General features: G+C 36.1%; 1 protein-coding gene across 1 annotated transcript in view; it reads left to right on the forward strand.

The window, feature by feature from the left end:
• Window positions 1-25989, forward strand: part of LOC117343237 (reversion-inducing cysteine-rich protein with Kazal motifs-like) — a 107701-nt gene that overhangs the window by 72525 nt on the left and 9187 nt on the right. The window contains exons 5-22 of the mRNA XM_033905574.1: window positions 122-204; window positions 6086-6167; window positions 6517-6711; window positions 12755-12891; window positions 13138-13275; window positions 14708-14825; window positions 15754-15930; window positions 16881-16977; window positions 18032-18171; window positions 18416-18556; window positions 18863-19066; window positions 20404-20599; window positions 21017-21106; window positions 22355-22422; window positions 23756-23889; window positions 24310-24439; window positions 24964-25068; window positions 25686-25894. Of these exons, the coding sequence (XP_033761465.1) occupies window positions 122-204; window positions 6086-6167; window positions 6517-6711; window positions 12755-12891; window positions 13138-13275; window positions 14708-14825; window positions 15754-15930; window positions 16881-16977; window positions 18032-18171; window positions 18416-18556; window positions 18863-19066; window positions 20404-20599; window positions 21017-21106; window positions 22355-22422; window positions 23756-23889; window positions 24310-24439; window positions 24964-25068; window positions 25686-25894 (2444 nt within the window). The remainder of the gene's footprint in view (window positions 1-121; window positions 205-6085; window positions 6168-6516; window positions 6712-12754; window positions 12892-13137; window positions 13276-14707; window positions 14826-15753; window positions 15931-16880; window positions 16978-18031; window positions 18172-18415; window positions 18557-18862; window positions 19067-20403; window positions 20600-21016; window positions 21107-22354; window positions 22423-23755; window positions 23890-24309; window positions 24440-24963; window positions 25069-25685; window positions 25895-25989) is intronic.

The raw sequence follows: 25989 nt of genomic DNA on the forward strand, positions 1-25989 counted from the left end.
TCTTAATTTTAGCTCTTCAAGATTTTAATTTCTTAATTTTTTGCCTCTTCTTTACTGAGTGGAAAGCTGAAATTTGAGACCTAACTGAATATTTGTAATTTATTTAATCTTAATGTTGCAGTGGTGCAGTCTATGATGGTATGGTCAGCTCAGCCTTGCTGTGAGAAAGCTGTCAACAGGTACTGCCAGGAGGCTTGTTACCAGGTATGATTAGCTAATTATTCTAAAGTTAATAAACATTGACATTAACCTTAGGAAAAGCCAATATAGTCGTATATGACTAACCTATTGTGGAATGTGTACACATCCATGCATGTTCATTGCATAATGTATTCTTTTAGGTCACTTGAGATGAAGTCTCGAATGACCTATTCTAATCGCTTTTTGTCCAACATTGTGCATCGTCAATTCGTAAACATTTTCGAATTCTTCTCCAAAACCACTGAAGCAAATTCAATGAAATTTGGCAAAAAGCTTTCATAACCAAAGGACTGACCCCCAGGGGCTTATGTGTGGGGCCAAAAATGGTCAAATTAACTGAGATATTTTAAAACTCGGGAGACAGTTAAGGCCCATGGGCCTCTTGTTTTTACATAACTTCATGCTGACTATAACAGATGAAGATGTCACCTAGTGAGGAAAACTTTACTTACCCTAACAGAAAGGGACTGTTTCTTTTTTTTCATTGTACAATATTATCAGAAAACACTATCGCATTTTATGTTTTTTGACGAAAATCTGGCTTTTGTCAGAACTTTAAAAAAGAAATTTCTATAGAAATATCTATTATTTTAACATTATACTAAACATAATGTAACTTTTAAAAGTCCCAGTTTGCAATGCAACACCACACAATTATAAGGTTGGCACTTGAGTGTTTTGAAATTGCGTAGAAGTCTTTTAACCCCACTACATGCAGTGCTTACTGCATGATATGTCAAACTCCAGGGAGGAATCCCCTCCTTCTAAATGTGTTCTTTATCAAGCATTGGCGTTATTTGGAGATCACAATCATTTTGACTGGTGCAGAATATAACCTGGACAAGAATGTTTTGCACTATACTATAAGTCTGGGTGGTCGCGATAAGACTATCTGTACCATTCCCAGCTCAATACCAGAACTAAGTTCAACTGTGGTACTATTTTACATGTTTTAGGTGTATGATATGAAATCAGAGCAAGACATAATATTTTGTTTTGGATAAGATTTTTGTACCATTTCAAACTACATTTTCTGGGTGTAGTGATATGGATAAGATTTTTGTACCATTTCAAACTACAAATTCTGGATGTATAAGATATGGATAAGATTTTTGTACCATTTCAAACTACATTTTCGTGGTGTATAGAGATATGGATAAGATTTTTGTACCATTTCAAACTACAAATTCTGGATGTATAAGATATGGATAAGATTTTTGTACCATTTCAAACTACATTTTCTGGGTGTATAGAGATATAGATAAGATTTTTGTACCATTTCAAACTACAAATTCTGGGTGTATAGTGATATGAATTAAGAGCCAGTGCATACCTTTTGTTTTAGATAGATTTTTGTTCCATTTTATATTTTCTAGATATAATGATGCAAAGTAAGAGACAGAGCATATATTTTTTTCGAGATTGGATTTTCCACCCAAGTTAATAATGAGATATATAATGTGTTTGCCCTGGTTTGTTTAAAACACAAAAAACAATCGACCACACAAAATATTGTTAAGATCAGTTTTAAGGTTATCAATGCGAAGTCTCAAGTTACCTATTGCAATCGCCTTTTATTCTGTGTTGTGCATCGTCCTTCCTCTGTCCTACATCGTGCATCGTAAGAGGCCCAGGGCCATGGTATTGGACAAGTAGCATACTGGGATGAAGGCCTACCAGTTTTGTTCAAATGAATGACCTTGATCTACTTTCATGGTCACAGCACTCGGACATCTAAGTTCTTTAAGCAGCTTCTCAATAACCAAGAGGCCCAGTGTCATGATATTTGGCCAGTGGTATGCTGGGATGAAGGGCTACCTAGTTTGTTCAAGTGAATGACCTTGACCTAGGTCACAGGGTTCAAATGTTTTAAGAACTTTAAATGAACTTCTTCTTAATAACCAAGAGGGATCTTTAAAACAACTTCTTCTCAAAAGCCAAAAAAACCAGAGTCATGATGTTGGGCCACTAGCATCCTGGGATGAAGGGCTACCAAATATGTCTTTTTATATGCCTGTCAAATTTGATAGGAGTGTAATGGCATGGAGTTATATGTCCGGCGTTAACTTTTATTTGTCCGGCAATCTCCTCATACATTTTGACTGATATCTTTGACACTGTTTTTGTAAAAGTTATTTTATAATTTGATTTGCTTTTTGTCCGGAAATATCCTCCTACATTTTTTGAATGATTTCTTAGAAACTTTGTATACATCATAATCATGGTATTCAGTTATGTTTCCCCAGGAAAATTTTCATTTATCTGTTAATACTTTAATCTTGTCTGGAAATCTGTTTTCCGGTAATCTCCTTCTACAGGTTTCTATTTTATTCTGAGAAACTTGCAATTTGTAAGATTTATAATCATGATATCAAGTTATGAGAGTTGTTTTACTAAAACTCTTAGACTTATTATTGAAAGTGAGATTTATAGCATACCAACTAGTCACCCTTCAAGTCTTTTGCCATGATTACTGAAATACCCTGGTGAATGATGCTGGTTCTATGAGCCTCTTTTATTTTGTAAGAATGAAATTTATCATAATTTAATGCCCAGTTAAAAGCACACCCTATTATATAGCAGTTCAATGAAATTATAAACAAAAATGAGTTGTCATTGTCCTGTAATAAGCTAGCCCACCCACTGACCTCGAGTAAGAAGTAAACATAGCTACCGGCACTGTGCTGAATATATTAGCATTATAGAATATAAGGTTTTGGAATTCTTTAATCAAATATTATGCTTTCCTGTAGAAATTATTTCAGCTTAACGATTTCCCTGTGTTAAGGAATATTGATGAAACTTGGACCTGGACTTATATTGATATACCAGAATTCATCCTAAGAAGTTGGACACAGGGCGCTGATATACTATAGGGCGCCGATATACCAGAATTTGTAGTAGGAAGTCGGACACAAGGCACCGATATACCAGAATTTGTAGTAGGAAGTCGGACACAGGGCGCTGATATACCAGAATTTGTCGTAGGAAGTCGGACACAGGGCGCCGATGTACTAGAATTTGTCGTAGGAAGTCAGACACAGGGCCCTGATATACCAGAATTCATCCTAGGAAGTTGAACACAGGGCGCTGATATACTATAGGGCGCCAACATACTAGAATTCACCCTAGGAAGTTGGACAGGGTGCTTATATACCTAGAGTGCTGATATACCAGAATTTGCCCTAGGAAGTTGTACACAGGGTCCCTTATACTGCATGCTATATAGAACATGAGTTATATTTGGTAAAACTGACGAATGCTGTAACTATGTTACAGAATATACATACAGACGTCATATGCCAGCCGAAAATGTCTCTGGAACTCTTTGGGGAAAAATAGTTTCGACAGTACAGGGTTGGAATTTTTGCCAACATTGGCACTTTTTGCCTATAAAACCCATCCTCACTTTGGTACGATTGATTGGTGTGACACTGTGATATGTTCTTGCCACTGTTTCACCCCTTCCTTGCCTCTGTGATTGTAACTCTGTTTGACAGATTCCTGTCGGATGGTATTCAGTTATTTGCTTGTGTTGAGGCAGATGTTATGTTTCTGAGCATTTTTCCTTTGCCATTTTATGTATATATGTCCAAGGAAGATGTCAAACTGAGTTTCATTCGTTAGCTTAACAAAATATCTGCTAAAAATGTTCAGATATACTTTCTCAAGTAGATTTATGTGTTTTTGCCTCCATGTTTTGAATACCTTTTTTCTGGTGATTATAGGAGATAATATCTGTATGTAAATTGACTGTGAACATGTAGAGAAGCCACTGGAGCTCCTCCTATGTATCTGGTATCGTAGCAATATGATTGACAGCCCTGTACCATTATACTACAGTCTACTTCACACTTCAGACAGCTCCCATTAATTTTTCGACTTTCTAGGGTAATGAAGCCTTGAACTTTGACCTTTCAATGAAAAGTATGTATGCTTTAGTAGGTAGGATAGTAACAAGTTATTGTTCTGCTTGTCTTTACAAAAGAGGTAGAATATATTGCTTTCACTGTGTCTGCATTTTCTTGTTTGGTTGAAGTATATGGACCAGAAGGGGACATTCATGGGATGGGTGCTTTCCAAGAGGAAAGGACGATTGGAAAGAGAGAGCGAGGATACTTGTAATTGAAGTTAATTGCTCTGAGGAACAATTACAAATTGTTACAGGGGACCTTTAACATGATAGATTAATATAATTCCATACCAGAATCAATACTGGCAAGAGAAGGACACCCATGTGGCAGGGCAATTCTTAAAATATATATGATTGAGAGAGTTTGTGGCTTCCTAGCGGCTAAATGTTTTCAGCTTATTTTTAAGGAGACTTAACAGATAATTTTGGGACTGGATGGCACCATATTATAGATTTACACTAAAGCACATTGAAAGAATTTTTTATGAGGAATTCTGTGAATTTTTACAAAAATAGGTAAAAAAAATTAATTGAGAACAACACTTTGTCTCTATCTTCCCAATATCGACAGCTTTTAAAATACACGATAAAAAGTCATGAAGATAATTCTGAGACTGCACTATGGCAATAGCATTTGGAGTGTTGTACTAAAGTGCATGGTGTCTATACAATTTATAAATGCCATGTTACACAAGGGGGGAAAAAACAAAATTGAAATTTTGTATCGTGCTTCCAAATGTCTGTCCATGCAGGTCTTCTTAATATGAACAAGTCTTAGCAAATCACAAAAATGGGATAGAGTATTGCCGTTATTATGGTGTTTTAAAGATTTGCACTGACAGAACTTGGCCACCCTCTGGGGATCTCCATAGTGGTAAGACTGTTTGGCAGCCCATTAGATTGGTCTGTAAAGCAGCGTTTCTACCTGATGGAGGGATACACAGATTAGAGTTCCACTTTAATAGTTAGAGGTATACGCTCTGCTGAGAATTTGTTGGAGAGAGACATAGTAATGAAAGGTTGAATAGACTGATAATTCTTGAGGAATTGAAAACACTGTTGTCGTAAGCAACAGGATTGAATAATGGCTTACAACAATATGAGGATAAATAATACTGAGATGAATATTGGATCTGGGATCAGTGTATCGGGCCAAACTGATGGAGGGAGACGGGGGTCCTGAGTCAGGAGATTATTTCACTGTAAAGAAATTCAAATCTAGAGATATTTGTGGTCCAGGTGTATTGAAATTCTGGAAAATACAAAGCTTAACATGCCGTCCTAATACTGACAGAAGCCACAAAATATTAAGTTTTACATGCCGTCCTAATACTGACAGAATCCACAAAATATTAAGTTTTACATGGCGTCCTAATACTGACAGAATCCACAAAATATTAAGTTTTACATGGAATGCTAATAGAATAAAGAAATAAATATTTATTGTGATGAAACTTAACGAGTTTTGTTTCCGTAGGGCTCTTGCAGGTGATTAATCAGAAGAAACCTTTTAAAGGATGAATAGGTTATGGAAGTTTGATAGTAAATGTCACTTAAGTCCACAGACACATTGTGCCAGAATCTATATATATAGATGTAATTGTAATGAAAGAATATGCACTGATGATAGGCTACACATCAAGGTGCATTGTAAAGGACAATCCCACTGAAATGTCAGGATTTTAAATTATGGCTTATAATGACATCCCATATCTATATTATTTTGAAGGTTCCAGGTGAAACAGAATGAAAAGCAAGTTGTAGATAGATAGAAAATAAAATCAATATTCCGGATAATGCCTCAGAGAACCTCTGGTGCACAATGTGAGTCACCTCTAATGACCTGGCATATAAGGTCCATTCTTTCCCGTTTCATGGCTATTTTACCTAAATGAAAGAAAATGATATTTATACCAATGTAGATATTTTTTCAGGTGATAAATATTTCCACTTTTTTTGGTGTTGTTTCAGGCCACCAGTGTAAGAGAACTTGTAAGGAACTGTAGCCAAAGTACGGAAACAAAGTTATATAAATGTATAGAAAAACATGGAGGTAAGTAAAACTAGAGTTAGGTCCCTTGCTTTCAGTTTGGTAAACACAAAGTTGTTAAACATTCAGAGATGAAGGGTATGAAGTTTGGGATGTATTCCAGATAAATCTAATAAACATCAAAACAAATTCAAATGGCCATTTAAAGTAGAATAAGAAATGGGAATATATTCTGAATATTTGAAAATTTAAGTTTCTAAGTACAATACAGAAAAAATCCTCGCTTTCAAAAGTAATGGATGAATTGTAAACCCCAGTTTTTGTGTGATTATACAGTGACTGATTCAACAGAATCAAGAGTTGTATTATAATTGTGATTTGATGTTACTACATGTGCTTTCTTTTGGATTAGATGCAGAGCATTGCTGTAGATCGGCCAATAGCTACAACTGTCATCTAATATGCAGGGGCACACATATGGTATCTGGTCTTGGCAGACAAAAACAGCGACACATTATTCGGCGACAGTGTCATGGCGTCAACCAACCTATCATGCAGTGTGTTCAAAATCGTCATCGTCCAGTGCGGGAAAGTGACCCAGAATTGAGTGAGTCATCTGATTTCTGAAATCAAACATCTCTATAGAGTCTCCAAGACAATACCTTGTTTCATCTCGTGGAATAGAGTCTCAGAGGCAATAAACATTCTTCTGTTTTGAGAGGTTCTCCGACCTCAAGCTATCTCATTGAACATGCATGATCTCAGTTGTCATTCCATCCCACATTTACCTTAAAATTTCTACAGATTTGAACTTTTTATCTAGTTTTGTGAGACAAGAACACCTATGAATAGTACAATCATCCACCAAACCTGTTGTTTTTACTTTCATTTACATAATTGTTAAGTAATTTTTTCTCAGATTTTGAGACAATTCCAGCGTTTGAGGATCCAGATTCCACATACTTATTTGTCTTGATTTGGGTTTTCAAGCCTTGTACACTGCAAGTTGAAACCATTCCAGAGACATTCTCACAGCATTTTTTTTTTTCGGTGATCAAAAAAGCGATATTTTAGTTTGAACTTTGAAAAGAAAAAGTTTTGTTTCACTATTGTAATTTATTTGTTCCACCTTTAATAAATCTAAATGAAAACCATAAATATATGAGAGAATTGTGAAAGGAAATTATGTATAATGATCATTCTTTTAGTTGATGACTAACCATGCTTAAGGGGCATCCATCTAGTTATTTAGGCATGGTATGTTGGGACAGGAATAGTAAAAAAATCAGGAATTTTCCATGCCGAGAAAGAAAAATATTTGGATAATGATGGCAGAAAAGTAATAGCCGTGAACCTCAAATTGGCAGAAAGAAAGCACAGATTTAAATAATAGACCTGTGTTGAGTACTGTTATATACCATCTGCCTCCAGGGGGTGCTGGGGAGCAGGGGAGATAATTCACCGATAACCAAACATTGACAGAATCATGAACATAACTGCCAGGATTTCGAGGAGTACAGATATGTTTTGTAGAGATGACTCTGTATATATATCAAGAGCCCAGAAGATTTGTTTAATGGTCAGGCTTAGTCATGTATAGATAGCAGATAGGATTTAGAAGTGGATATTTGTGTCTTCAATTAGACTTTATACTGAGTGGGTACAGCAAGGTACTGACAGATGCTCTACAGAACTCAAGTCTGTCTGTTTGTCTGTCATCATTTATCTTTTTAGCACACCTGATTCTGACTCTACATCACTAGAAGCCAGTCAGAATTTCTGTTTGTTTAAACTGTTGGCCTGGCAGAGCAAGAATCGTGGGTTGAAAAAACAACAACAAGAATTAAAGAATTTTCACAAATATATCTTGTATCTTCAACAAATTGTAGATGCCTAGAATGCCCTGTTGAATTTTCTGAATAAAAGTTAAATTAGAAATTTAGAATTTCACTTCCTAGGTTTTATGGATAACATGATACCCATATCACTTGTAGTCTGGCATTGGGTTTCTTAAATCTACCCATATCACTTGTAGTCTGACATTGGTTTCTTAAATCTACCCATATCACTTGTAGTCTGGCATTGGGTTTCTTAAATCTACCCATATCACTTGTAGTCTGGCATTGGGTTTCTTAAATCTTAAGGAGGTTCTTTCCTGATCTTGTAATAAAAAAAAAATCTGATAAATTCAGGGGAAAATTAATTTTGGAATTATTGATTTCAAATCTGCCGTTATGGAATATTGAACCAGACAGGCAAAATGTTCTTGTTGAAGTTTTGATAAATAATCATTGGTTGAAGAGCTTGTCATGAGTTAATCAATCAATCAGTGAAACATGGAACAGATGTTAATTTTCTCTAATTTGATAATCAACATGTTGTTTTGGGGTGAATGAAACATTTAAAAACAGTATAGAGATCGAAAACTTATTGGCTGTACTGAAAGTATGGATATTTCCCTCAGATGTTCTGGTCAAGTTTTCATTGTTTGCTTTGTGAAATAAAATAATTAGTTTGTAATGAGGCAATAGAATGGAGTGTAAAGAATTGTTCAATGTCTACTAATGTTCTGACTTCGCAGTCAGTTTTTGTATTTCCAAAATTATGATTTGTTTATCTGATAAATCTTGACAGCAGGAAATTTGTCTGCGGCAATTTAGTTTTCTAAATAGAGCATACTTTTCCAGACAAAGATAGCTGGGTTTTAATTGACAACCTAAATTTGACAATATGAACATAGAAAAGAGTTGGAACAGTTGTCAAGAGTATTAATGAGTTGGATCAATATTTTAATTGACATGTCAAGCATATGTTTGAGCTGGATCAGAGCCCCTACAGGTATTAAAAAAACCATATGGTGTCGAAGTATGAGTACCAGTTCTCATTAATGTCTAAATGCACTGAGAAATCGCCAAACATTTGGGGCCTGATGTGTGGGGTTGTACAATATAAGCGGAAGTAGTTTGTTTTGGGAAATTTATTTGTTTACACAAGCATATCTCCATGTATGCAGAACATGTGTTTGGGCAGGCAGCCTTATTAGTTTTAACGAGTTGCTGGTATATAGGGCTGGCGCTGTACTGAAATACAAACAATCCCTTGTATATACCTCCCACCCACCAACATACCATCTGCAAAGTCCAATATTGGGAGGAAATATGGAATCGACTCATATCTCACAAACAATTTTACATTTCGAAATTGAAAACAAAATATGAAAGTATTTTCTCATTAAATCTTTTAAATTAATTGAATTCTTTAGTGATATATGTTACTCAAGTTTCAAAATATCAAAACTATTTGCAATGTCTGCAGTTATAGGAAGCATTTATATGTAAATTGTTTATTCAGTCTCAGAAACCAGGGTTTTATTTTTGTAAAGTTGAAATTGATAATAGAAGCTCTGATATTTTTAGGTCAACTGAGACAAAGTCTCAAGTGACCTATTCTAATTGATCGTGCGTCCATAAACAATTTACATTTTTGACTTCTTCTCCAAAACCCCTAAACCAAATTCAATGAAATTAGACAGGAAGCTTCAAAATTGTGAATTATATGGTCCCCACCCTCCAGGGGCCTGAGGGGCTTGGCTTAAAATGGTCAAATTGACTAAAATTTCAAAAAGTTTTTTCTCTTCTCTCAGATATGGTGGAATCAAACATTCTTCATAGATGGAAGGGTCTTAAGGTGCTTTACCAAAATTGTGAATTTCATGACCCAGGGGTCTCACGTTTGCCCCTGGGTAGGGGGTAAACTAACTATAGTTATTATAGGGAAATCACATTTTTGACTTTTATTTGTTGGATTTGTAATGGAATTCATTCTAATTTGTTAAGCATTATCAGCATGGGATGACAATTTAATGGCATGCACATGTTGGCCCTGACTGACCCCCAGGGGCTGATGGGCCCCCTAAAAATGGTCAAAATGACTGAAATTTCAAAAATCTTCTTCTCAAGACCAAAATAAGATAGAATCAAATACTCTTCATAGATGGAAGGATCTTAAGGTGCTTTACTAAAATTATGAATTTCATGACCCTATATAAGGGTCACACATTTGCCCCTGGGGAGGGGGTAAATTTTACTATTGTTTATATAGGGAAATCACATTTTTTACTATGATTTGTTTAATTTCTATTAGAATTCATTCTTACTTTGTTAACATTACTAGCATGGGATGACAGCTTAATGGTATACACATGTTGGCCCTGACTGACCCCTAGGGGCTGATGGGTGGGGCCAAAAAGGGTCTATTAAATTAACTGAAATATTTCAAATCTCAGGTGACCATTAAGGCCCATGGGCCTCTTGTCACATTTAGAGTTTTATCTCATAAGAAGATAACGTATATGATATGAAACAAGGCCAAAGCACCTACACAATTTACAGTTAGGGCATTTCATAATGGTTTGTTCCAAAGAAAAGTATCTTACACAGTGATAAATGAATAAAATCAAACCTTAAAGATCTCTAGCATATTAAATTTTGTATTTTGTTTGATTTTGACTGGTATTGCATCAACTTTTATCTTCTTCTAAAAAACAATAAGTAAATGGGAAAGAGTACATTAAAGTTTCCTAATGTAAATGACCTTGACCTATTTTCAAGGTCACAGGGGTGAGATATGTTAAAGATTTACGGAATCTTATCAAGTTCCAGCAGACCCAGAAGGCTGATATCCATGTCAGCATGTTCCAAAAACAGACCGATATAACATTTCCTCATATAAATGACTTTGACCTACTTTCAAGGTCACAGGGCCAAATTGTTAAAAAGTCATTTGTGAATCTTTTTATCAAGCTCTAAGGGACCCAAGGCAATCATATTTGGTCAATACAGACAGGTTTGCTCTACCGATTCTAGTGGTAGTCTACTGCTTTTTAGACTGATCTTCCCCCTACTGATTTACTGTTAAAATCTTCTGCTTTATCGTTATTTCTACCACAATATGAAAATTCCTTTCGATTTCACAGTTTGGCTCGGGTGAAGCCATATTTGTTGACAATGAACTAGTTCTCACAGGAAACCTTTCAATGAAGCTGTTCTGAAATCCTTCCCACGTGAAGTACTAAACATAGTGCATATTTATCGGCTGGGGTTAACGTAAGCGAGGATATATTGTAGTGGGTCTTAATCACAAGAACGTTTACACTATTCAAGCACCTTATCAACTGTGATCATTGATTAAACATTAGTTACAACCAACCGTCGGATGTTAATGACTCCGCGCCAAAGAAACAAAGTAGATACATTTACTCTTCATTCAACAACGATCGGATCAAAACATATGATTTTGTGCGCAGAAGTAAAAAAGGGGAACACCCTGCCTTTTGTACAGTTTTAAAGTGTGGATGTTTTGGTCAGTCATATGATGGGGAAAATGACATAGCTTAGATTAACATTGGAACACAGACGAAAGTCGACATATTCTTTCAGGCGAACTCAGCTGCTGGTTATGACAATGTAACAAAAGCAGAGATGATGTTTGTAGAGTATCTGGCAGAATATAATATACCCTTTGCTGTGGGCTGATCATTACACAAAGTTAGCCAAAGTATTCAGCAAGATTGTGAAAACAGTGATGTTTAATTCATTACTCAAATGCAGAATATGAAAGGGTATTTTCATGTGTGAAAAAGATTAAAAACTTCCAAAATCTTCTTCCCATGTTCCAGAAGATCTAGAAGCCTGATATTTTCCTAGCAGGTTTCTAGGACAGAGTGTGTAAAATGTCCTCAAGTAAATGACCTTGACATTTTTTAAAGGTCGCAGAGTCAAATTGTAAAACATTCCTTTTCAAATGTTCTTCATATGTTCTGAAAGACGGTACGTACCCTTGACCTGGGTTCTCGCCTTTAGCCAGTAGCTACTTGCTATGAAGTGATATAAATGCCCCTAATACCAAAGACCTTGACCTGGTTTTAAAGTTGCTGGGGTAAGATAAAACTGCAAGGATCTTCTTTTTAAGTTCCAGAAGACACATGTACCTATTATAACAAGGTCTGGGCACCAGAAAGATTCAGCATACTTTGGCCTATTTTCAATTTCAACATTGTGAAATATGAAATATATGACTATGTACACCTTGTATACTACAGAATCAAAACCATGATTCACATCAAGCTTCACATTGCTACATATACTGGATTTCACATTGGTTATGTTAAATTTAACAAAAATCACCAACAAAGGTAATTTTTGGTATTTTAATACAGTGCATTCCACTTAATTGGGTTGCCTATTTGTGGGGGCTTAATACCCAATTAACCAACTTATGCAATAAGCCGAAATGCACGTCCCCATCTTGGATTTGCTCCGTAATAGTTGTCAGACTTGGGTCGATTTTGGATGAAAATATTTTCATTTATTATTGTTAATAAACAGTATTTTTGTTTGTGCTTTTACTGATGTCAAATTGTCAGGTTACTCTTCCATATTGTCTAAAAATATGTGTATTAAAATAGTAAAACGTAGCACTACCATTAACTGACTTGGACAATGCATTTTAGTTAGAAGTATTGTTTTCCATTTCCTAAAACATCACTAAAATATTACAGTCAATATGAAAATTGGAAATAGTAATTTACCATTATTCCAAACTGGCCTCTGGACCGCTTGTCCTCATGTTGTAATATGCTATATTTATAGGCTTGCCATGTTGCTACGAAGCTCCGGCAGACTCTGAGTGCAGGAACACATGCATAGAGGGAATACGACTACGTTATCCGGAGAATGTGTTCATGGAACAGCTGGTGAAAAGTTGTGGTGTTCCAAAAATTCATAGTGTAAGTTTTGAACACAGTAAAAAAATAGTCATTTAATTTCATCTACTAAGTTATAGATTTCTTACTACAAAAATCATTGAACTGACAGTTTATGTTTTATTTTTGATAAAAATTTCAAAATTTGTACAACGTTAATAATAAGAGTTGGAATTATTGCAGCTACCAGTTTCAGAATCCTACTCGACATTATCAGAAATATGGACCCCTGAAAAAATCTTTAAAATTCAGAAAATATTTTCTATTTAGGATCCACTGTGGGCTTGTTTCCTGCTAAACACCAACATGGAGGACGATGTAGATATGGAGAGAAACATCATAGATGGCGCCAGGCTGCAGTGCTGCTCTAAAGCTAACACCCTTGCCTGTCGAAACCTTTGTTCTAGGGTAAGTTACACCATTTCAAGGAGTCCTAAGCTACGTCATTTGCCATGGACACGTTGGTTAATATGACAAACTAGTATATATTTAGATTTGGTTAATATGACAAACTAGTATATATTTAGATTAGAGAGGTAAGTGCTGAAAAGTGTTGGAGTTTGCTTCCAAGTGCTTGAAAAGTGCAGGTATTCATACCTTGTTGCTGTAAACATGAAAAAAACTTTCCTTGAAAATGAAATATTCCTTACAAAGAAAAGTCGATCACTTGATGAGTGATTGTATCCCATAAATGTGTCTATAGTTAGGAATGGTATCAGGAGTACCAATGGTGAAAGGTGGTATCAACATATATGGTATACAGCTTGGGATGAAAATCAATGATATAGACATTGGCACAAAGGGTGCCTTTATCAGCAATAGTACAATCTGTTCCAGGAGCTCTCATTTCTGTATGATGTGAAAGTGAAACATCTTGTTTGAAATCAGGAATTTTGTTGCTGATACAAAATGTAATAAATTACTGAACCTTCTGATTGAATGAACAGATTTCTGAGGCTTTCATAGCAATGTTTCTGGACAGTGTTATTTCTAAGGTTTGGGTTATTTTTAGGAATTTCTCTTGTAGGGAAAAATACAGCATGCATATCTATATTTGCCATTGCAGAATACACTAAAGAAATGTTGGCCACAGACATAATCAGTTGTCATTTCATTTGGTGAAAGCTTGAACCATCAATTCTTAAACAAATTGATTTTCACATCGGATTCTGGGACACAAGTGATAAATAGATAAAAGATAAAAATACTCCCTACAAGTCTGGATAAAAAAAAGATACCATTGGAAAATTGAGAAAAAGTGCTGGAAAATGCTTTGGCATGAAAAATGTGTATGAACCATACAGTTGTGGCCTGTGTGATGAACATGTAGTTAATATAACGGTAGTTAGTATAATTGTATCTGGTTTGCAACATTTCATATCTAAACTTTGATTACAGTAGGAGTATATATGCTTTTAGGGGCTTGTTTCTGATGAATGTTTGGAAATATGCATTTCTTCAATACATACCTTCAATTTGGGCTTTATTTGAATATTGTCAATATACAAACATTTTAGTCCATTACCAAATTTGAATACATAAAGCGCCCACAATACTAGAAAACAATAAATATACTGAAAATTGCAATTAATTTTTATTTAGCAAAATCCTTTCAACACACGCACACAAAAAATGAGACTATTACATGTATGTGCAGTTATAGTTCTTCTGATGGGAAATCCAGAACATAAATAGGTCCAAAATAGGAAAGCATTAAAGTGTGTCTTTGTTCTGTAGATCAAAAAGAATCATCCGACATATATCAGCTGTTAAACACCAGACATATCAATTCTTCTCCAACATCTAATTCTGGCTATCATGTGAGCTTTCTCTCTTCCAGACTTTCAGTACCGACTGGGCCAACACCTGGGATGACTTTAACACCAAATGTCAGAGTTTAGCAGCACCTGTGTTGGATGTCATAATGGAAGGTCCCATGCTTTCTTGTATGGCTGAAGGTCAGTCCATTTGAAAATCTGGGGGTTATATACTACATAATCTGTCTTATAATTGTTCAAATGAAAAGTCCTGTAATGATGACTTCAAGCTGATTAATGTTGGAATGGTATATGTTGGCCATCATTCCATCATAATTTTGTTTCTGCTTATGTGCTGTTTAACAGATACAAGCATGGTCAGTTTATTTTTAGCTCACCCTGTCCAAAGGACTTGTGAGCTTATGCCGTGGCACAGCGTCCATCGTCCATCAACTCTAAATCTAGCCCTAGGGAACCAGTTTTGTATAAACAGTTGACCTGTACCCCTAAGGGCCTTAGGGATGGAGCCCAATAGGGAAAATATAGCAATTACTTTAAAATCATTCTTTTTCTGTAGGAATGAAAGGATTTTGTCCATATTTAGTCTGAAGCATCCTTGGATGAAGGGGAACCAGTTTTGTATAAACAGTTGGCTTGGCCCCTGTAGGGGCTAGAGAAGTAGGGCCACATAGAGGGAAATATTCACCATATTGGTTAAAATCAACTTGGTCCATATTTGCTAAAAAGTATCCTTGGATGAAGGGGGAACCAATTTTATGCAAAATGTCGGTCCCAATAGGGGAAATAAACATAGAGTGTTTTGCCATAATCACTGTAGTATCCAGGTGAGCAATACAGGCCATTTTAGCCCCTATTTTTATTATTAGGAATTTTGATTAAAATTTTCACAAAAACAGTTTGACTGAAATTGGAGAGCCTTAACTTACTCCAGTGGGAATTTTTTGAAAATTCACAAAAATGTACACCGGAAGTGTAGAATCTCTTGTTCTGAAAATCATGAGCACACCTCTTAGAAAAGACAAACTTTTCCTTGGTTACTGGTAGAAGCATTTGAGTTGCTGAGATATTGATTTAAAAGTACAACTAACAAGTATGTACTGTTTTACAGTGGAAGAACCATGCCAACTCGGGTGTGATGGTCTCAACTTCTGCTCCAACTTCAACAGTCGACCCACTGAGCTGTTTAGGAGTTGTAATGCACAGACAGATATAGCAGCACGAGAAAGTCTGAACAGCTGGCAGAATGGAACCATTAGACTTCCTCAGATGTCGATTCCCGTCAAAGGTGAGAATAAATGTCAGATGGACAGTACTATTAGTAGCAATTCTTAGATCAAGGTGATTGATCACTCTTATAACAGTATTCATTCATTTGTGGCATGTTACCCAGAGAAATTTTAGGAAGATTTGCCAAAGTTTGTTTTCAAATGTGAAAAGGGATTAAGATAATGATACTGAAATAGTGTAAAGATATTATGTCAAGCTATTTAACAAGTTTAATAGTTTCTTTTTACATTAAAGAAGTGTAACATAATGCGATAAACACTGACAAAACCTAGCAATAGGTGGAGTCGTGTAGGTGGTAAACCAGTATCTAACGCCGACAGAACATTGACTATAGTCGGTGAGACGAAACCTAGTTATAGGTGGAGTCGTGTAGGTGGTAAACCAGTATCTAACGCCGACAGAACATTGACTTAAGTTGGTGAGACAAAACCTAGCAATAGGTGGAGTCATGTAGGTGATAAACCAGTATCTAATGATGACAGAACATTGACTTAAGTTAGTGAGATGAAACCTAGCAATAGGTGGAGTCATGTAGGTGGTAAACCAGTATCTACCTAACCAGAAAGACTTAAATTGTATATTTTTCTTCATCAAAACATCCATATGACATCATATTTTACATGTGTAACATATTTCTGACCTTGGTGTATTAAATAATAGAACAGTTTTGTTTATAAACTCATTTCTAGGGTAACTGTATAGATTTTTTCATTTCTTAATTATCTTGATATTTTTCAAATTATCTAGGCTTCAAAACAGGAAGAAAAAAAAAAGAAAATCAGTGAACATTCATTGAACTATTCCTAATAAATACCACCCAGACTTGCCAGACTCTTAACAGCTTTATAAAGGAAAGTTATTTCATTGAGAATGTTGATTTTGTCAGGTTCTGCCTGTATATGTCGGATAAATGAAATATTGTTGACAGTTAACTGTCTTTTGTATCAGATATCCGGGAGTGTGAACCAGAGATGTGGAAGGCCCTCGTGTGTGCTCTACAGATCAAACCATGTAACAGGAGAGCAACGCCGCTTCCCCTATGCAGGTAATATATTTCGCTTTCTACAGATCGTCACATTTTAACTTATAATTTCATAGTTTATAAAGACACCCAACAGATGTCCATCGTTTTGGTAGGCAGATTGAATAGTTGGTAGATAGACATTCTTCTTTTATTTAAACCAGATTTATTTTATTTAATTCTACACATGAATTATCATTTATTTAATCCAACAGTAAACTGTATGGACAATCCAACAGAAACACAAACATGATGAAGAAAAGTTTGTCTAGAATGGATTGGTTTTGTCTAAACTAGAATATACCATCAATTCCTTCATATTGCCTGCGGACTATACAATTTTGACATGAGAAGATGCCTATTGCAGGCTATCTATGATTTTTTTTCTACCATATTAAAAGAAAAGAAATGCGGGCTATACATTGTGAAATGTTTCCATTTGTATTGAAACAGTAGATGAAGTAACTGGCTTCAATGCCCCGATATTCATGCACATGTAGGCTAGATTTAGGCTATTTGTAGACAAAATAAATGATTGATAAGTTTTACAATATAAACACAATATTTCCATCACATGTCTCTGATTTCCATCATTCAAAACATCATTGGTAAATTACGAAGTCATCATCAGTCAAAGTCTGATAACTCAGAATCACTTTAAAATAAATTCACCTATACTCAATAGTCATACAGTTGATGTATAACCCGCAGGCAATCTGCCAGTGCGGGACTATCTGGAATTCATTTTACAAAAGCCTCAAAAATGCCTTACTTTACTTCCCGCGGGCTTTACCCTGGAGCGAGTAATTGGCAGGAAATTATGGTACTTACTTACTAGTGTTTTGAGATCAAATTCAAGCTTTATTTTTTCAATTCCTTCATTGATGGAATCTGACATAGTTGGTTCTATGATAAAATTTACTGGAGTATTAATTTCACTTTTCTCAGTAATATCTCTTTGTGCAATATGCCGTGTACTTACATGTATGTTCAACTTAGTAAATAAGGGCAAATTTAAGCTGTAGAATATTCAGTATATGAAGAAAAACATGTTTTACATACGGTATTGTCTTTCCAGGGAAGATTGTTTCCACATACTGAACCAGTGTGTTGACCACAGTCGTATGAAGCCAGGCCACACCCTACAACTCTTGTGTAACACTCTGTCCCCCGGAGACTCCAAAAATGGGGACTGTATCTCCGTGAAAAAGTACCTCAGTAAGTAGTGATAGCCACTTGTCACACTCCCCAAAATACAATTTACTTTATTGTAAGGTCAATTATATCCAGGTCGTTCAATCAAATGTCTTTATTGTATGAAGTTAACTAGGAAACTAGTTTTGGTTGTGATTTTTGTTTCCTTATTTTGATTTCAATGTTGTTAACAGCTAAAAGACTTTATTCTGTTTTCAATGTTATTATAAGCTGAAATACCTTATTTTGTTGTCGATGTTGTTAACAGCTGAAAGTCCTCACAAACACTATGGACATGTGATCACAAGTCCTTGTAACCCAAACCCTTGTGAGGACAACCAAGTGTGCTGGATCAACCGTCGTAAATGTAGGCACCCCGAGGTCTGTCTTCCTTATGTTTGTCATAATGGTAAGTTATTCTAAATATATCAATATAATGTTCTATAGGATCATCTATCATAATAAATATAGACATCAAGATCCATCTTCTCTATGTCTGTTGATCATACTAGTATTAAAGTCAATGTACCGTAAGTCATTTTAGATATATCTGAAGGATCAGCCTTCATAAATGTAGGCACCCGGAGGTCTGTCACCCCTCATAACTTATGGTTATCATTTTATTTAGGATTAGACTGACACTGTTATTTACACAGAAGTCAAAAAACTAAACCGATCAGGTTGATTATGATGATGTCAATTTTTCTTATACCAGCATGCGGTATGGGAGCTGTGACCAATATGTACGTTCCCAAGAACACTTACGTTCGGATTCCTGATGCAGAGAAGGATTTCCATGGTAACGCACAGTGTATGCACTATCGTGTGTGCCAGTGTAGGCATCACAATAACCTGGATAATTGTAAACGTCTCCCATGTATTCAGCGTGATCCCTGCAGCACCAGTAAAGGCCACAAAAGTAAGTTGCTTTCTTTTACCCAGAATCTGTCTGGCTAGATGCTGTGGTTAATGTGCACAGTCAAACTAACTTCTTATCTCTTAGACACTTGGTGGGTATAGTGTGGTCCATTGGCAGAACAAAATTAGAGGTCAGCACTAGTTTCACAACTTTAACTTAAGGAAGCTTCCTTATTTCATGAGAAAACATAATTAGGATATCGTGAACTTTTTCTTACTCTAATAACACTTTCCTGTCAAATTTCTTAATTCCTTTAATATGAGTAATGTGAACCTAAGGTCTGCTGACACAAGGTTTGATTTTCAAATATCTTAACATCCTATCAACAGCTATGGTCATTTAAGGATGGCATCTCAGGTGTGCATGTACTGTATGTGTGTATTTTGGAGGCTGTGGTATGTTCCTGTTTTGTCTCATCGTGATAGCGCGGAAGTGATGCTGACTTTATAGTGCTATCTCACTGAAGCATACTGCCAAAGACATCTACCCCACCTTGTTACATTATATTGACAATGAACCAGTCCTCCCACTCCCAAAAAGATGAATGGTCACAGGGGTCAAATATTCATAAGTCTTAAAGTTACTTTTTCTCAATAACCAAGAGGACAATGAATCTGAGATTGGGCCTCTAGTATGGTTATGTGATGGGTTACCATATGTTTTCAAATGAATGGGTTTGAACTATATCCAAGGTCACAGGAGTCAATTATGCTAAAATATTTAAACAACATATTCTCATTAAAAAAATGCAAAAAGAGCTGACATTGGGCTTGAAGCATGCTGGGGTGAAGAGCTACTAAACGTGTTCAAATGAATGAACTTGACTGATATTCAAGGTCATGGGGTCAAATGTGTCAATAATTTTCTCCCAATAACCAAGAGACCTAGAGATCTGATATTTGGGGAGTGAAGGGCTACAAAATCAATTCATGGGGTCAAATGTGTCAATAATTTTCTCCCAATAACCAAGAGACCTAGAGATCTGATATTTGGGGAGTGAAGGGCTACAAAATCAATTTTACTGAATAACGATAACCTTATCTTATGTTTCATGTATTTATCAGGTTAAGCATTAGATTTGCATAAATGACCTAGATAACTTCAGAGTTGCATTAGAAGCAGGTGAGCGATACAGGCCCATTGGGCCTCTTGTTTTAAACAAGTTGATTCTTACAGAATATTTCATGATAAAGACATTACAGGAAGGATGGTTCTACTATCTTTTGTAGTAAAGACATTACAGGAAGGATGGTTCTACTATCTTTTGTAGTTTCTCATGAACTACATACATGTATTACATGGTGATTATAATAATCTATATCTTGTTGTTCTTTCAGAACACGGTGAACACTTCAAAATGGACTGTAATCACTGTATCTGTCACTCGGGAAAAGTCCTGTGTTCCCAGCATCGCTGTCCGCCAGAGCCAGGCTCCGAAGGATTGACAGGGTTACCGTGTGACTGTGTTCCCAACTTTGCACCGCAATGTGGAATTAATGGAAAGACTTACCCTAATAGGTGTATGGCCACAAAGTAAGTCTTTTACTTTGCCATACTGGTTTGTTCTGATTAAGATGTAACTACAATTGCTGCATCAAACCTTCATTACCAAATGACATGCGGAATGGTCTGTAATAAGACAAATTGTTATTTTAAAAATGAATTTAATTTACTGTGAAAATTTAAACAACTTGGAAAATAGAACATGTTCTACATTAACACTTTATGATTTGCCACCCCAGAACCTTTGTTTTTAATGTGTAAACATGTCCCCAAGTTCTAATTTTACCATTAATATTTTACAGTGCAAACTTGTTTTAAGGATAGAGGTATATTTGCCAGCGAAGTTCCTTTTGTCCAGTTTGAAACTTTGATAGAAAATATTTATAAAAAGTTAAAGTTGGTTTTCTCTAAATGTATAATTATGTCATATTTGGTTTACCTCTGAAGGTGTGCAAAACTTAGAAGTCACGAACTCATCTCCGGCACCTGTTCAAGTATCGACCCCTGTGCAGATAACCCATGTGGGGATGAATACAGGTACGAGAAAAAAAATGAAGTGGGATTATATTTTGATATTGGTACTTAAAATTATCTTAAAAGTTGAAGAAACAAAGCAAAGAGATTTAAGTACATTGTATTTTGGATACCAAGATTTTGTGACAAGGGTATACTCAGTAACTCACTTGTATATTGGGCTTAAAATACCATAAAACCCATTCTTAATTATGTTAATCACATAATGAATGCCACCACAATTATTGGGCAAAGTAGATCTGTTATCTTGTTAATATTGCTTACTGTATATCAGATGCTGAAAATGGAATTGGAGGAGTGTTTTTCTACTAAATTTGTATGAAGTGATAAATTGACTAATATATAAACCTCTATTGAATAGTGTATAGTCTGTTCAGAATGACCTCTCGTGTTGAACTTTAATTAGCATATTGATTGCAGACGCGTTGATAATCATATAGGAAAATATGTGCATTCCATACATGTGTATATGCAATATTTTAAATGATTCACAAGACTTTTCATATTGACGAATCAGTTGGGTATGTTATCGAAGTACTGGTGACAGTACTATGGGTTTGGTATTTTTCCCATTATGAAATATTTTTTTGTTTGTGTGTTTGTTTAACAATTGTGTCAGTGCATAGTTTGCTTGTATTTTTACATTTGATTTTTTCCCCTTATTTGTCTTCAATTCTACATTCAATGTCGTACTTCAGGCAACTATTCAACTAAACTATTGAGATATCGGGACAACATTCAATAAGATACCCCAGCGACCGAGAACATTCAATTTTAATAATTTTGATATATAAATACGCTTGATAACTTTAATTATCCTATATTATTTAGTATAAACTAATCAATGGCAGTGTCTGTTATTTTTTCCTTTTACCCATGTGTATAGGCACATTGAGTATGTGACACAGATACCAGGCTCAGTAAGCTTAATTATATTGTATATTTTTGTAAAGTTCCACTATTGGCTATCACCACCAAATCGCTTGTATGTTAATTTGTGAATATTTTGAATACAATTTGCAATAATTATATTACATCCAAGTTACTCCACAACATATACACGTGCGTTATGTACTCGATGCACTGAAACATCAATTAATAGGTTGACATACCGGTACCTATGCAGAAATCGCCTAATTGAATATTCAATGAAAAGGTCAACATGACAGGTCATTCTTGTTCTAGCAGATAATTGTGAATAATTGGATGTGTATTTTTTTAGTTGATTGACAAGAATGTGATCTATTACAGATGTATGCCAAAGAGAAGTGTATGTTTGAGTAATACCATGGAGAGTAGCTGTAACCAGTATGAGTGTGGTATGTAAACTTTCTTATGTACCCATCTATACAGAAACAAATATCAATCATGGTCCAGACAATACCTTTGAATTTGGTTTCTTTTCAAAACTCTTTATACAGACAAACCTCAGGAACAATTGTACCAGAATTGCTGGTTTCAATGATTTGAGATAAAGCCATTGTCCTGTTGTTTCTTACTACTTGCCTTACCTGGCCAGAAGGGCCAGTGTGTTCATGTCACGGTTCAGCTTACCTGGCCAGAAGGGCCAGTGTGCTCATATCACGGTGCAGCTTACCTGGCCAGAAGGGCCAGTGTGCTCATGTCACGGTTCAGCTTACCTGGCCAGAAGGGCCAGTGTGCTCATGTCACGGTGCAGCTTACCTGGCCAGAAGGGCCAGTGTGCTCATGTCACGGTTCAGCTTACCTGGCCAGAAGGGCCAGTGTGCTCATGTCACGGTTCAGCTTACCTGGCCAGAAGGGCCAGTGTGCTCATATCACGGTGTAGCTTACCTGGCCAGAAGGTCCAGTGTGCTCATATCACGGTGCAGCTTACCTGGCCAGAAGGGCCAGTGTGTTCATGTCACGGTGCAGCTTCTGGCCAGTGTGCTCATGTCACGGTGCAGCTTACATGGCCAGAAGGGCCAGTGTGCTCATGTCACGGTGCAGCTTACCTGGCCAGAAGGGCCAGTGTGCTCATGTCACGGTTCAGCTTACCTGGGCAGAAGGGCCAGTGTGCTCATATCACGGTGCAGCTTACCTGGCCAGAAGGGCCAGTGTTCTCATGTCACGGTGCAGCTTACCTGGCCAGAAGGGCCGGTGTGCTCATGTCACGGTGCAGTATCTGTCTTCCATCCATCTGGCCGCCCCACCATGTTTGTCATCATTTCTTTTAAATAACTACTAGTCCTGAATTACTCCATGAATATTGATGAAATTTGGTCTGGAGCATTATTTGCCAAAGTAGATTCAATGTTGTATATATGAAGAGTGTTACTCCAAAGAGCGGGCTGTATAAGGGAAAAAAAGCAAAAACTTAAAAATATTTCTTGTTCTTTAAGAATGACAGGATTTGGTCTACATTAGGTTTGAACCATTGTTAGGAGACTCAACCCAAAAAGTAGAAAATTATTGTTATAGAAAAATATTGCAATATAACTTAAATGGGAGTATTTTGCCATGATTACTGAAATATCCAAGTGAATGATGCTTGGCCTCTTGTTTAAATCGTTCATGGTTTTGAACAAAGTGTTTACAGATATTTCAGTCTTCGTATCCTTAGTTTACAGATATCTCAGTCTTTTCAAGAATGTTTGGAGAATGGAGAAAGTTAAGATTTTGTGTGTGTTGTAGTGGCAGTCATGGGCATCGACCAATGTGAACGCCACGACCATGAACCAGTGTGCGACACAGACAACGATGAATATACAAATATTTGTCTCCTCCTGGCCAAGAAAAAGAGACTTGCCTATAGGGGGCACTGTCAGGTAAAACAGAATGTGATAGCTGGAATATCATAATCAGATTTCTTTTACCATATCACAAAGTTTCAGAAATTAACACTGCCTGGATATGGCTGTTCACAATATACATGAGGTAAACAAACAAATCGGACATTGTGTGAAAGAAATTAAGTGTGAATTCAATATCTTTGTATGTGCTCCATGAGTCTATTCAACATCAATGACTTATAAAGGAATTGATATGACAAACACACCAGCGACATGGTCTATGCCAAAGAATATACTCCATGATGTTGTAGATTGGTAGCTTTCAAACAAGTTACAGGTCTCGTTCTAAATTTGTTGTGCAACTAGAAGAAAAAGATTTTATGTTCATAACAAACTCAAAATATCTTGATTAACATGTAGGCTTCTGTTTTTGAATATCCATTTCCTTGATTACAGAAGTACTGTTCTGAAAATGGTGTTGTGTGTGGACACAACGGGGAGTCGTACAATAGTGAATGTGCCGCGCTAGCTGATCGTACCACTGTAGATTACATGGGGCAGTGTAGAGCTGTTGGCATGTACTCAGGTGAGATACCATTATAACACAATTTTACCACCGTCCAGATATACCGGATTTACCTCCCTTTGTTCACTATATCGGTACCTCTGATGGCTGTACAGGTTTCTATGTAATACAGAAATGTATACTAGAGAGACTGTCAAATCAGTCTCTCTTCATGTCTCTTGTCTTGACATCAGTTTTATCAAATTTAGCTTCATTGGTGATTGGAATCAAAATCAGGAATCTTGATGCAAAGTTTCACTAACAATGGTAAATAGATGGGAAACTTTTAAAAGCAAGTTCCATGCCTCACAATTTGAAGAATTTTCTCTGCATTTTATTCTTACTTTGAGTTTTAATTTCCAGATGTTCACAAGCGTTCATAACTTAACCATATCTCAGATTCCTTTTGTGTCAGATTCCATCTGTTTGAAATTTTTGAAATTTTAAATCATGTTGTTTTATAAAATAGTTGATCATGTCATCAAACATTTCCAGTTTTTCAAGTTTTTTTTTGCAATCACATGGTTGGTTTTTTACTTTTTCAGGTAATTTGACCACATCTAATAATTGTGCGAATGTGGCCTGTCGTGCTGCGAGACCAAACCATTGTCGTCCCATTACTCCACCTGGGGGCTGTTGTCCTGTCTGTGGTAAGTTACCCGAGATACTTAAGTTTCATCCCATCACCCCAACCTAGTCTGAGGCTCTGTAAAATACAAAAATTACATGAAATGCGAGATCCTGTTTCTTCACACCAATTTAAAGCTGGCCCCTGAAGTCAAAACATTTGTCCTTGAACAAGTTCTGAATAGGTATTTTTTATTTAGGTAAGTTTATTCTGATGTTACAATTAATGGATATGTGCAACAGCTATATTTCATATTATAAAGATTGAAACCTTTGGACTTCTGTCCTCATTTTATCGTCAGCAGCAGGCATTCTTAATCACTGGCGGTCACTCAATAGCAATTCCAACATGCTTTCTGCAAAATTCACTTACATCCATTGAAATATACAACATCTCATTCATCATTCAATATAAAGGGCAATAATACTTTAATGATAAACTCTTCAAACACTGCAGTAAAATATACACCCAATAGGACTCAGTCTTTGTCAAACAGGGACCACTTACAGAATACCAAAAAGTATCAGACAGTAATCTGCATTCCCCCCCCCCCAACCATTCTAAGATGGGATATAGGATATATACTTTACTGGAATACTCCTAATACATCATATTGAACAATATTTTTGCTTGTTTTAGCTGCGGAGATCCGTATCATGTACAGTAAGGAGCTTATGAACGTGGCGGCGTCTGCAATGAATAGTGCTGTGATAACATTGGCTGACATCTTGCTGATCCTGTCACGCCAACTATCGGTCGTTCAGTGTGACCTATACGGCTACCTCAGTGTGGAAAATGACATTGTTGTCCTGGTCGCTCCAGTCTCGGCTCATCCTAACATGCTGCTGGTGAGTGGTGTATACCATACAGTAGATGTCTCCCACCTATATTATACAAATACAGACTTTGGTTGAGGGCAATCCATGGTTTTATAGACCTGACC

This window comes from Pecten maximus, chromosome 15, assembly GCF_902652985.1.
Source record: "Pecten maximus chromosome 15, xPecMax1.1, whole genome shotgun sequence".
NCBI lineage: Eukaryota > Metazoa > Mollusca > Bivalvia > Pectinida > Pectinidae > Pecten > Pecten maximus.